Source organism: Silurus aristotelis, assembly GCF_946808225.1.
Source record: "Silurus aristotelis genome assembly, chromosome: 19".
Lineage (NCBI taxonomy): Eukaryota > Metazoa > Chordata > Actinopteri > Siluriformes > Siluridae > Silurus > Silurus aristotelis.
This window is the reverse complement of record NC_139592.1, coordinates 20,774,187-20,787,446: the sequence shown is the minus strand read 5'-3', so window position 1 is coordinate 20,787,446 and position 13,260 is coordinate 20,774,187. Positions and strand designations below refer to the sequence as shown.

Genomic DNA, 13,260 nt, shown 5'->3' with positions numbered 1-13,260 from the left:
AAATTATAATAATAATAAATTGTCGTATGTGTTTATTTTACAGCAGAAATATTTTATTGACTGTATAAAGTAGTCTGTCGATTCATAAAAAAATTAGCAATGCTACACAGATGAATTCAGTTTTTGTGTTATTGAGTTTACATTTCAATTACACCTACTGGGAAAATCGTTTTTTGCTTTGTGAAAAGAATTGTTCAAACGTTCAGAACAACACCTCAAGTGTATTGAGTTTGTATAAAAAAAATATATATATTTTTTTAGCTCAGTAAACACGTTTTTCGCAATGATTCATGCAAAAAAAAGAAGATTTGTCTTTAAAACAATTTATTAAATAATACACATTTTGGACAAAATATTAGACATGTAATTGCAAAACAATGAACGTCTTCATTTTCATTGTAGATTTTATTCACTCAAAGACAACTTTAAGAGCATGACAAAACGTGTGGGTTTGAATTCAGTTGAAATCAGCTGAACAATATTATGAAATATTTTGCCATTATTATAGAGGCGATTTGTAAATCCGCGCACTGACTGGATTCAGTTATTAAAATTCATACGAACGTAGGTAGCATGGATCCCACCGGTGTTGGTGTTAACTGAACAAGAACAAAATAACCCATGTGCATAGACTACATTTCCTTCACATTTGGAATGGTAATAGTACTGGTAGTATTCAATGAGAAAGCCCATTGACCCAATTTGTTTACATTTTTCATAAGTATAACTATTTATAAGCCTGCACAACACTATACTAGTAAGACTTGTGGCCAAACAACAGCGTATGTCATATTGCATGTAAGCTGCCCAAAATGGGCAAAACATAATTAATACAAAGTGTGATTGACATAATTCTGCATATCACCTTTCTATTCTCTCTCTCTCTATCCCATTCTCTCTCTCGCTCTCACTGCACGTGATAATATGATCAGGAAATAAGTGTAAATGTATATCAGAATACAGTCCATGCAGTTATATTTGCATTTCAGATAGTTTATAGGTAGTTACGTTGCAGTGTAACAGGCGTTTACAAATGGGAAAACTACTAGTCTTTGTTTTTCACTTCTTCTTCTTCTGTCTCCTCCTGATTGTTCTGTTTTTCTTCCCCCTGGGCAGAACCCGTCGAATCTGTACCAGTTACAGTCGAAGTCAGGTTGGTTTCTTTCTTCCATTTCATGCGGCGGTTCTGGAACCAAATTTTGATTTGGCGCTCAGTTAAACAAAGTGCATTGGCAATCTCTATCCGTCTGCGTCTGGTCAAGTAGCGATTGAAGTGGAACTCTTTTTCAAGCTCCAGTGTTTGGTATCGGGAGTAAATCTGTCGACCTCTCCTTCTGTCAGAGCCGTATCCAACTCCTGTTAAAAAAAAATCAAAAATAAAAGTAGAACATAATTAAGAGTTTGGAACGAATTCATTATTTGTAAATGTGACTTTAATACAATATAATTAGTCTAATACGTGAAAAAGTTTTGAACATTTTGCAATAGATTTTCCACAAACTATTACACTTTTACACTTGATATTAGAAACGTGTGATTCGCAAGATGTTATTTACTAAAAGTCTGTTTAACAATTACGTTACAGAAATACACAAAAATTCAACAATAGATGTGTCAAATTTGTAGAATCACATAAGGTGCCAAAGCTTTTTTTTTTTTTTTTTGGTTCTTTGGGAACCAAAGGGAAAGTTTGACCAAATGGGAATTGCCTCTTTTTTTAAAAGGGGCCTTTTATAAACTGACGATTTACTAGAGCTTTATGGGGTCATAAAATGTAGGCGCGCTGTTACAATGGCATATCGTAAAAACCGAGTCACTCCACCACAGTAAAAGAACTGAGCTCGAAACTCACCGCTGTGCGAGTTCATGCGCTGCATCCACGGATAGATCTGAATCTGGCTCCCTTTTTGCTCCTGCGCAACGCCTCGACCGTGCTCCAGGCTGTACTCCTGCGCTACGTGGCTTTGAGCGTTGATTCCAATGCTAGTTTGTCTGCAGCTGGGAAGCACTTCCTTGTCTTGAAGGAACACGTTAGATCCATACTCGTACGGTCCCCGGCTTGACCCGAACACAACATTGTCTTGGGGCGAGTAGAAGGGGGACGCGTAAATCCGGTTCTGGGTCACAGTGGAGCCGTAAGACGAGAAATGTCTGACAGGATCGTACGTGGTCGTATTTAGCGGCATGTTAGGCAAAACCTCTTGGCCACCGGATAAGTGACAGGAGAGTGACGGGTTCGCGAAATACGAATTCATGCTTTCCCCTATCGCCCTCTCATCAACACTGCCTTTTCACTTTTCAGGACCACTTGCTTAGTCTCTCACGTTCCCTAAATGTGCGCCTAAGTGTCCAGGTTCCTCACCCATATACTCAAGCGGGTGTCCCCTTCCTGCTTTGCAAACTCTTTTTTTTTTTTTTTTTTTTTAGTTCAGTAGGATTTCAGTAATTTTAATTTCTAGACTACGGTTAAGACGCGCCACCCGTGTTATAGCCAAGGCTTGGCTCAAGGAAAGACAATATGACAACGTCACCTGACTTGTTTCCACCAATTGAGAGCGCTGTATACGGAGGAATATGTAGCTTGTAGCTTCATATCCCACTGGTTTCAGTTGATAATGTTTAAGGAAAACAGACAGTCTCTCTCTCTCTCTCTCTCTCTCTCTCTCTCTCTCTCTCTCTCTCTCTCTCTCTCTCTCTCTCTCTCTCTCTCTCTCTCTCACTCACTCTCACACACACACACACACACACACACACGCGCGCGCGCGCGCGCACGGGCACACACACACACACACACACACACACACAAACACACACACACACACTCTCTCTCTCTCTCTCTCTCTCTCTCTCTCTCTCTCTCTCTCTCTCTTTCTTTCTCTTTCTCTCTTTCTCTCGCTTTCTCTCTCCTCTTTCTTCGATTAAATGATGATATGACCCACGTATACAGTAATCAATGCATTAATGTCTAGAGTAAGTCAGAGAAACAGGCAAACAACTGCAGGATGTGTGGTTATAGAAACTGAAATGTGATATATTTCAATTTAGGACAGAACACATCATATCAAATGATTATAATATCAAAATATCTTTATTTAAAAGCTGATAGGTTTCATCATTCTGCTTAGACGCTGACAAACTCAATTACAATCTTGCTTCTCTCAGATCATCATTATTATACGTAAGTGAAATGTTATTCTATTATTGTAATATAATTATTAATTATAAGTGAAAATTGAGTGAGTCTCTTTGAGGTTTTTTTTTTTTTTTTTTTTTTTTACAAATATAAGTAAAAAACGAATTGCGTAACATCTCTTGTGTAGCAGCAGATGTGTTTATTTGGGCTTTTTTTTTTTTGTTTTAAAGTCTTACAGTACAAAGAGTTTCTTATTGCCGTCGAAATAAATAATGTTTCTTTATGTTTGTCAGCCAGAATACGTGTGAAAGACATTTCATGTTTTACTCTGCTGTGTACGTCCCCTAAATAGTTGCTTTCGTTTCCTCATGTTTTCTCGGTTATGGAAGGAAACCGTCTGTGCATTTCCTTTCGCCATTTGTATTGAATTGAAGATTTTTGTTGCTCAAAGGACAAGAGGAAGGCGGGGGATGGGGCATCGTACAAAAGAATGCGTCAAAAGCGCCTAGGTGCCATAAAAGTCAAAAACCAACTGAGGACTTCCAGCTCTAAAGCAATTATCGTCTCAACACTGTCAGAAGAATGCTGCTTAAACACAGCACTTATCTTTAGTTCAAAACTATCTTGCGTTTTATAAAATTGTTTGGAAAGCAAATTATTTAAGATTAGATCGGTACTTTTTACTATAGTTCACATAACCTGGTATTTGCTGTACATGCAACATTTTACAGCAAACGCATATAATCGTTCAATAATCCAAGTGCTTCAATTCCAGTAAGAAGTCTGTAACCTGCATTTTTGCAAATTTGGTTTTGCGTTTTGAATGACCGGTAAATGGCCATTCGGTCAAAATTAGAACAGTCACGTTTAAAAAAAAAAAGAGTGCTGGAGACATTAATGCAGTCCGCATGACGGAACGTGTGAAGTTAAAAACAGTGGCTCTGACAGAGGTGTGTACGACGTGAGACTGACAGAGTTTCAACTTTAATTGCAAATGATAATGAAGTCGAAACGTCGATGGAAATTGCTTATTATTTTAACGAATTTCAGCCATAGACTTTAGTAAAAAAAAAAAAAAATTAAATTAAATTATATACACAACAATAATGAATAACACACCGCGACGCCGAGGACATTAGTATCTTATATTGATCATTAAAAACATTCAATTTTCATTAAAACTAACGAATAAAAAACAACAACGAAAAATATTTTTACAAACCAGTAACATTTTCCGTTGAGATGTAATCATCTTGTACTTAGTAGCCATCTATCTATCTATCTATCTATCTATCTATCTATCTATCTATCTATCTATCTATCTATCTATCTATCTATCTATCTATCTATCTATCTATCTATCTATCTATCTATCTATCTATCTATGTATCAACATGCAAAATTATAAGTGGGAAATTATTCAGTGCATATCAATTTATATTTGCGCATTTAATTGTATAATAACACACGTTATATAATTTGGATTGCTGGAACATATTTTTAATTACACAGTTTGTATTTATTTTAACTAAAAAAAGCATATATTCTACGCACACTATGCGTGGTTATGAGAGAATAAGCAATAGGATAAATAGCAATTGTAATAATTTTTTTGTGTGCAGTTAATAAAAAAAAAAAAAACAATACAATACAATATATCACAATTTAAAGTATAAATAATCCAAATGGTTGCGGGCATATGGTTTGATCCGTATTATATCATTATATTGGTGGGGTTTTTATTCTAATAGCCACATCTGGACAAAAAAGATCTAAGTAGTTTCACGTGTCTTTGCAGTTATGGGTGTTTGATGGGTCTAACAGCTTGATTCTCAATCGCTTTGAAAAGAAACTTTTTGATTACGAGTGTGTTTAATATTGTAAAATTTTCAAACAAAAGAGCAAAACATGCCGAACTAAAGAAGTTTTTGGAATGCAACTCGGGGAAAAGAAACAGCTTAAGTGTTTTATTGCGGCCCTTAAGACAAATCACATGGTTGTGTTTCGCCTTTGCAAGCGGCAATAAACCCAGAGTCCGTTTGGTCTGTATTATATTGACTTGACAAAACCTGGTCACTGAGAAATGCTTCACCAAAACTTTATCTTGATGCGTGCAGGAACAACTGTGACGTGAACAAACGGTTTTCAGCTGCAAAAACGAAAAGATAGAATTTGCAATTCTGCTTATGAATATTTTCATTGGCCTCTTTAACACATCATTTTTTCCCACAGAAAACCCAAACACTCAAATCCCATTAGACGCTGTTCCAGACTCAATTTTCCCAGCGTTTGCTAAAATCTTGTGGATTTATTTATTCATTAAAGTCGATTGTTACATTTAAAACATTGCGCTCAGGAAAACTAATAACGGGGTTTATTATATATTAACGCTAAATGTGTTTTATATTGAAAACACCTTCAACAAATATGCAAAACCTTTGTGCGGTTTGGACTTTACACCGCCTCTGTTTATTCTAATTGCAGTCGAATTCTATTCAGTCTTGTACTTTTTAAGAATTCTCCTATTATAGCCATAAGCACACAAGCTACATAGGCAAACAACACATTATTGTTTAGGAAAATGCACACTGTGCCTTACACACATTTGTTTTTACTGTCTTTTCTAATCCCAAATAATGCTAAATATAGTAACCATGACTATAATCAGAAAGTAGTTGTGCATTTGGATCACGCACACACAAACACACACATGCACGCACGCACACACACGCGCGCAGACGCACAAAAACACATTATAATATAACAACATTTAAACGCATAATGACTCATATTTTATCCAAAGAGCTGATGTCATAAACTGAAATGTTCTGTCTTTTCTTTTAGACAGAGACCCAAGGCGATATTACAGAAGACAGAAGATTCTACTTTACAACCAGCAGCAAAATTCACAGCATTGAATCAATCACAAATAAAACTCTACCTGAAATGCATTGCTTTTTAATAAAGGAAACTGCAAATATAACTAAAGTCACCCGTCGTGCAAACACACACCATGCTGTCTTGTGTGTCAAAGACGTCCGTTTTATTTGTATCTTCAAATAATGAATAAAGAAACTGACAAAAACTATATTGTTTATTATATTTGTGCATTTTTTTTGCATCTGGGCATATTACGTGAGATTGAAATACACCAACACAGTGCACATACGCCAATGATTTCCTGTGCCTAAGACAATATCCAGCTTTATATTTATAACTGAGACGTCATTGGCGTATCCTGGACATCTGTTGCACTCTACACGAGCCTCGTCTGAAAACTGGGCACAAGGTGGCAGTATTGGTTGATTTGATTGCCATGGAATGGTTGTTTGCAATACTCTCTCTCTCTCTCTCTCTCTCTCTCTCTCTCTCTCTCTCTCTCTCTCTCTCTCTCTCTCTCTCTCTCTCTCTGTGTGTGTGTGTGTGTGTGTGTGTGTGTGTGTGTGTGTGTGTGTGTGTGTGTGTGTGTGTGTGTGTGTGTGTGTGTGTGTGATGTAGCAACAGTAATAACATCAAACATGACACAGCCACAAAGGAAAATCATTAGAAATGTCACCAACATTTCTAAATTTCATTCAGGTTTTTAAACAATGTACATGCTCACACATACCCCCAATCTAAATTCAGTAAACGCGTATATAAAGATATAACATCCAGATATAACCATACACACACACAACCACACATACACACCTTTTCTACGTGGTTCATATATAGTATTTAGTAAACCCTGATAAACATGATCCCTTAATGTCATATTTGCATATATTTCTTTTAGATTCATACAAACTTCATTAGATATTTTTCCATCCGCACAATCCACAGTTCGCATAAAACCCCATTAGATAGACCACCACAGAATACAAACAGAACAGAATCTGATTATCTCCGTATAAATCCGATATCATGAGCAACTCAGATGTCATCTCCATTTCCTTAAACCACACCCGAAAGTAGAAACGTGCTCACAAATCTAAGATGCTACAATCTGATACGTAGCGGCTCTAGATAACCGTGGCAACCAAAACCATGCGACGTCTAGAGCAATCCAATCCAAGCAATACATGAACTAGATTCGGCGATATATAATTTTTTTATTTATTTTTTTTACAAATAATCAAAGTACGCTTTGCTGTAATGAAAAACGCGTGCACGCTATGTTACTGACAAACCCCTTTTCTAGAAGCAGAGCTGAATGGTTTACTTACCCGCACTCTTCTGACTGTTTCTCGACACGCGCTGTGGCTCAGCAGGATGCGGATGTGATCTTTCCTCTGCCAGACTCGATAAAAACCGATTGGGGCAGGAGGGAAAAGATCTTTTAAAGAACAGAGGTGATACTTACACCCCCCATTCCTAAACCACACATAAGGACACACACTCTTCAGTCCCCTATGCTGTCGCTACCCCTCTTGGGGATCACACAGACAGGCAGAGGGAAGGCTGGAGGAGGCGGCGACTTCTCCAGTCTGCAGTCATTACTGCCGACGAGGCAGTCGAGACGGAACGTTAAGAGCTTTAAAATCCATCTGACGAGCATAAAAAGGGGCAAACACGCAAGAAAAAGTCGGACGTTAAGATCATTTCAACAGCAACGCAGGCTCTTCAGTGGATAGATGGAGAGATCCAAAGAGGAGACAAGAACGTAAAGTTCATGTTCATAGAGTGAAGACCACGTGCTCCGTCGCGACCAATGATCGCGTGGATTCAGTCGTAAACTTTTATTACTTAGCTGTAAATCCCCCTCTAAACAACTAGGAATGTGTTGTTTTTTCACTATGTATTTCTCTCTCCACTTGTTTTATTATCACGGTGCTGAGTAAAAGTGTTCAGTAGAATTACTGACATGATCTAAAAAACAAAAACTTTTGCTTTGTCTTATTGGGAAGTGTGGGACTGACATAGACAGCAAAAAGTTCATGACAGGAAGTTCATGACGATGCATTCATTGCTAATATTCTTTACAACAATTAGCTCAACAACCTCAACAACAACAGCAACAACAACAACAACAACAACAACAACAACAACAACTACTACTACTACTACTATAAGTAATAGTTCTTGCTTTGGTTTTCAACACAATTCTTCTTCTTCTTTTTGCTTTTTCTTCTTTCTTTTACCCTTACTACTACTACTACTACTACTACTACTTCTACTACTACTACTACTACTACTAATAATAATAATAATCATAATAATAATAATAATAATAATAATAATAATAATAATAATAATAATAATAATAATAATAATAATAATAATATTCTAGTGTTGTACTCTAGCTGATGGAGGTAATACAAGGAGTGAAAAAGATAATAAAGTCTTATGTATAACGTCGATAAATACAGAATGAACTCTTCCTCTATTTGTTTGAGCTTTTTTTTAATAACACATAAAGCTCATGACTTGCAAAAAGTGTACAGTGCATTACTCTGTGACGTTTTAAAGTAATTGCAACAGATTTACTGATCCACGGCAAACAGGCATCCGTGGCATTTAATATATTCAAAACAGAAATAAACATAAAAATCTACCCACAAAACAACATTTTCACTCCTACTAACAAGGGCTTTCATTGTTATTTGGAGAGCAGATATTTCTGTATGTCTCTATTTAGTAATACATACAAAAGTAGAACTAAATTAATGTTTAGCAATAGTCATAAAAAATGGTGTGTGTTCTGTGAATAAAATATCAAATGTTTATTTTTTTAAAAGGATGTATTTATTTCTAAACAAATCAAAAGCATCAAAACTTACAAGAGTCTCGAAAATTATTTTTGTTATTTAGCCAAAACATCAACATCACCAATGTAGTAAGTAATAAAATTAATTAATACTTAATAAAATTATTATTATTATTTAAAGCAGCACGTGGGATTTTTTTCATTTTGTTCACTCATTTTGTATTTTTTCTATAATAGAAAGATAGTATAATTATTACCTATGAAATAGTTCTGTGTTGTTTATAGGTACTTTCAAAATTAAGGACTTCTTATTTTTGTGCCGGTTATTCAAATACCGTTCGGGTAAATATTCAACTTTTAATTTCGATTAGCATCAGGGTACAGAACATATTCCCTAGAAGGCCACAGCCGCAAATGAATAAATATTGACCCCGAAATAACAATGTACACTCCCTTACTATTTAATGTGCATTTTAGCTCACGTGCGGGACGCCACAATGAATTTTTTAAGCACCAAATTAGAAGCTAAAAGAACACAAACATTTTATACATACGTTAAAGCAAGCAGTTGCACAACAATGTTGCGTCTCTTGTTCTAGCATGTCCTGTTCTTGCTACACAGAAATCAAAAGGGAAAAACGTCTGCCCGGATGCAAAATGGCGTGTTTACACCACCAATAAAGTTTACTGCAGGTGTAATAAAGTCCCAATTTGGAATGTACTACAATGACCAGACGGATGGACAATCGTCACTGGGGATTTTGGCCATTTTGCCAGTAAATTGAACGATCTTAGATGTTAGATGAAAGGTTTCTTCTCTAACAAATTCATATTTTGCTCGAAGACCCATATTTCTTACAGGATAAAATCCGTTTTAAACGGATTTTAAAGTTTATTCAGTATGTTGACTATATAGTATTGTCAGTATTATTTTTAGATATAAGAATTGTTCTTTAGGCTAAAACATTCAAGTTTTGTAGAACGTTAAAGACCAAATAACACCAACTAATACGGTTCAATTCGTTTCCATAATCATCAGACTCATACGATATGCCAAATAAGCAGGAACTTCTTCTAAAGATTTGACTATTCTTCACTTCCTGGTTTTTACATATTGCATGCTTGGTGCATTAAGAGCAAAATTTATTAGCAGCGAATCTATTTTTATTACCTGTCGTTACAAGGCGTGAAAGATCTTACGAGCTTACGAGCCACTTACCACACGAGCTAATAAACCGCACATAGAAGCCCAAAGAATCCCCATAACATTGTTCAAAGTCTAGAATACTTAAGAATTGCTTATGTTTAAAGATCCAAAATATGACCAAGCGTCAACTTTTTATAAAGATTTTTTTTTTTCTATGAACTCACGAATATTTTCTTCCTAATTCCGTTGTTCGGATAGTTAAGCATTTTATACAGGATTATGTAATTCATTTTTTAGATGTGTATCTTATATATTGACTACATTATTACATATTAATAATAAAAAATGCGTAGAAACAAATCTTACTTTTTTATCTAACGAAAACAACTCTCAAAATATTTTATTCTTTGTTGTCAGCTAATATTAACCTCCAGAGCCAACGAGTCAACATCTTCTGCAATTTTAACTCATTACAAATTGCAATAAATGTTAGTGGATTAGAAATGTGATCTGATATATTGGGATCATTTTGGAGTTCATTTAAACAGACAGTGTAAAAGAGCACATATTTGAGGTTCACAGTTTATAGAACTACAGACATGTTCTCGGTCAAATGGCAGCAATATTTTTCTCCAGCTTTTCTCTTCATTTGATTAAACTACGGGTAATATAGTCGTATTTACACGATCAAGCTATCAATGAGTGTAGTTGATTCAGTTTATAAATACTATATCTATATATACCTGGGATTTCTTTATTGTTATATTATACTTTTATTATTGTTCGATGCTATTATTGAATGTTTCTGCATGGAGCATTCTGTTTACAATATATATGTATATGTATATTGCATATATAATGTGTGTATATATGTATATATCATTCATACACAACACACATACACAACATTCTGCAACCAATATATATATATATATATATATATATATATATATATATATATATATATATATATATATATATATATATATATATATATATACCTTGTATAACCTATAATATATCGAACAATCGAAAAATCCCTGGTTTAAAATTTCCAAGTTTATTGAAATAAATGTATCATAGCACATATATTAAATATTGTAACTCCCACGCCTTTAAATGCATTACTGCTTACTAGCCTACTTTAGTCATTATTTCTGGTTTCAGTGACCAACATTCGAGACAATGGACACTTGAATGCCAAAAGTGCGTCTCTTTCGAAGTTGAAAAAAAGTGAAGGTGAGATCAATACCTGTATTTAAAAGCGTAGAAATGTGTAACGATTTATTTCTTTAATAATTAAGCAATAATTTGTGAGCGAGAAATTGCCTGTGTTGATATTTCTCGCTATGCATTTTCTTATTTGGAAACTAACCCTAGATTAGCATAAATGAATCTCTCCTACAATCTCGATTTCTCTAGTATGACCAATCCAATTAAGTTCGCGATGAGATCGCGTGAAATCGTGTTTAAAAGCCAGAAAGTGAAACGCTAATTAAAAAAACAAAAAAAACAGGAGAATGTGCCATCATGTTTATTCTTCTGATGATGTCAATAACAGTGGCATGTACATGTTCTGTCTATATTCACATGAGAAACAGTTAAAACGAGCATATTGTAACAGTAAGATATTACAAGACGTACATGGAGGTTACACTCAGTGCAATTTTCAAAACTACGCTAGAACACCAACACGATAAAATAACATTTCCTTTAACAAAGTAGTGTAGTAATTGTAGCAAGTATAATTTACGCACAAATATGCGCTCTCTGTAGGCAGTTTAAGTTGTTGGGGGAAATTGTTATTACTATATTATTAAACAAAGCTCCTCTCTGATATCGAGAAACAAACCATTATGTGTTGGCAAAAGCTTTGTGTACTTAGGTAGTGGAGTAGTACAATTATTTTTTTATTTTATTGTTAGCTTGCCTCTGAGCTCTTCAATGTCTTCTGAAGACGTAAAAGCTCGAACACCATACGTGTTCAATTGGTAAATAATCTAACATAGGATCCAACATACTACAAAGCAACATCTTACTAAGTCTTCAGGTAGAAATCTATATTGCAAATTCCCCATGATTAGGTAGCGTTTATCGAGATTTTTCAAACGATTACAATCTCTAGTGATCCCCATAAAAGAACTAAAACGTTACAAAAAATGCAATCTTGCCCATTCGTCATCACAAAGCTTGATAATAAACTACAAGTACTAATTCATGTAAAATTCAGAATACACATTACGACACTTGTCAGTCATTTTTATTACAACGCTGCCATTGCAACATTCCATATTCCGATTATTTTTTTAAATTGGATTATTTCTTTTTGGTTGATTGGATATTGGAATTATTTTGTCATCTTGTCAACGATGCCAGAATATTGTGACGAACTCTATATACAACACTAACACGAGTTTTTTTTACAACCTCTGTAAACATCCGAATGGCAAGGTTTTTTTTTACAAAATAGTGATATTTCTTTATTGTTACTGATGACGTATTGTATTTTTTCGAAACCTCTTACTTACTTCAAGGATGAAATACAAGTGACTCTGTTTTCCACCTATAATGATTTTAAGGTCACATATTTTAAGTATGGCTTGATGCATATTGGTAACCTTCTTATGTAACCTATTTCACAGCGGTGCAGATTTGGCGATACATAATCTTTCCACTAATTAGAAAATATTTAAAAGAGCTATTTTAGTGCTTTTACATGGAATCTGACGTCTGTGGATTTTTTTTTCTCACTTTAGACAAAGCTGTTTGGTGGCTCTTCTCTTTCATTAGCTATCCCCGAAGCATCTCTTCTTTCCGTCCGCCATATAACCATAAAAAGACCATAAAATCAGTCTTTGCTTTCTTCTTTTTCTTCCGTTTCCTTGTCTTCGGTTTCTTCCGCCTCACCGTTCTCATTGCCCTCCTCGTCGGCTTCGGCGTCGGTCTCCCCTCTCTGACCCGGAAACTTGTCTTTGTTGTTCTCCTTTTTCCATTTCATTCGACGATTCTGGAACCAGATCTTCACCTGTCGTTCAGTCAAACTCAATGCGTGGGACACTTCAATACGCCGCTTGCGAGTAAGGTACGGATTGAAGAGGAACTCCTTCTCCAGCTCCAGAGTCTGGTAGCGACTATATGTTTGCCTCCCATTGCGTCTTCCAGGAGCTTTAGGGTGAAATGGGAAAATGCATCATTTGATTGCGTTAATGAAGGGAAAATGCAAGCTATTCACTCTTCCTATTGTGTTGCTATGAACGGCATCACAATTCAAAATAAACTAATTAAATGATA

The 13,260-nt window shown here is 35.3% G+C and overlaps 3 protein-coding genes and 2 long non-coding RNA genes across 5 annotated transcripts in view; 1 reads left to right on the top strand and 4 right to left on the bottom strand.

The window, feature by feature from the left end:
• hoxc3a (homeobox C3a) overlaps positions 1-8,209 on the bottom strand; it is a 38,377-nt gene extending 30,168 nt beyond the window's left edge. The window contains exon 1 of the mRNA XM_083569500.1: positions 7,342-8,209. The gene's annotated coding sequence lies outside the window, so the exon portion shown is untranslated. The remainder of the gene's footprint in view (positions 1-7,341) is intronic.
• On the bottom strand, positions 308-2,800 carry hoxc6a (homeobox C6a). The gene is made up of 2 exons (XM_083569506.1): positions 1,853-2,800; positions 308-1,356 (listed from the first exon to the last, which is right to left on the bottom strand). Exons 1-2 carry the CDS (start codon positions 2,253-2,255, stop codon positions 1,046-1,048), a joined length of 714 nt encoding a protein of 237 aa, XP_083425632.1. The 5' UTR covers positions 2,256-2,800; the 3' UTR covers positions 308-1,045.
• Positions 2,975-6,607, top strand: LOC310741579. The gene is made up of 2 exons (XR_014537984.1): positions 2,975-3,178; positions 5,978-6,607. It is a non-coding gene; the product is annotated as an uncharacterized lncRNA (long non-coding RNA).
• A 750-nt stretch (positions 8,210-8,959) lies between the features above and the next one.
• Positions 8,960-10,754, bottom strand: LOC310741946. Its single transcript, XR_014538110.1, has 2 exons — positions 9,319-10,754; positions 8,960-9,271 (listed from the first exon to the last, which is right to left on the bottom strand). It is a non-coding gene; the product is annotated as an uncharacterized lncRNA (long non-coding RNA).
• A 734-nt stretch (positions 10,755-11,488) lies between these two features.
• The window catches only part of hoxc8a (homeobox C8a), a 3,869-nt gene continuing 2,097 nt past the window's right edge, over positions 11,489-13,260 (bottom strand). Inside the window, exon 2 of the mRNA XM_083569504.1 lies at positions 11,489-13,134. Coding sequence (XP_083425630.1) covers positions 12,818-13,134 — 317 coding nt within the window. The 3' untranslated portion in view covers positions 11,489-12,817. The remainder of the gene's footprint in view (positions 13,135-13,260) is intronic.

What these genes read in the sequence shown, in the direction of transcription:
- hoxc6a (XM_083569506.1), bottom strand. Translation starts at nt 2,255, where the DNA reads ATGAATTCGTATTTCGCGAACCCGTCACTCTCCTGTCACTTATCCGGT. An exon ending in GCGCATGAACTCGCACAGCG is followed by an intron (nt 1,357 to 1,852) that starts GTGAGTTTCGAG and finishes TTTTTTTAACAG; the next exon opens with GAGTTGGATACGGCTCTGAC.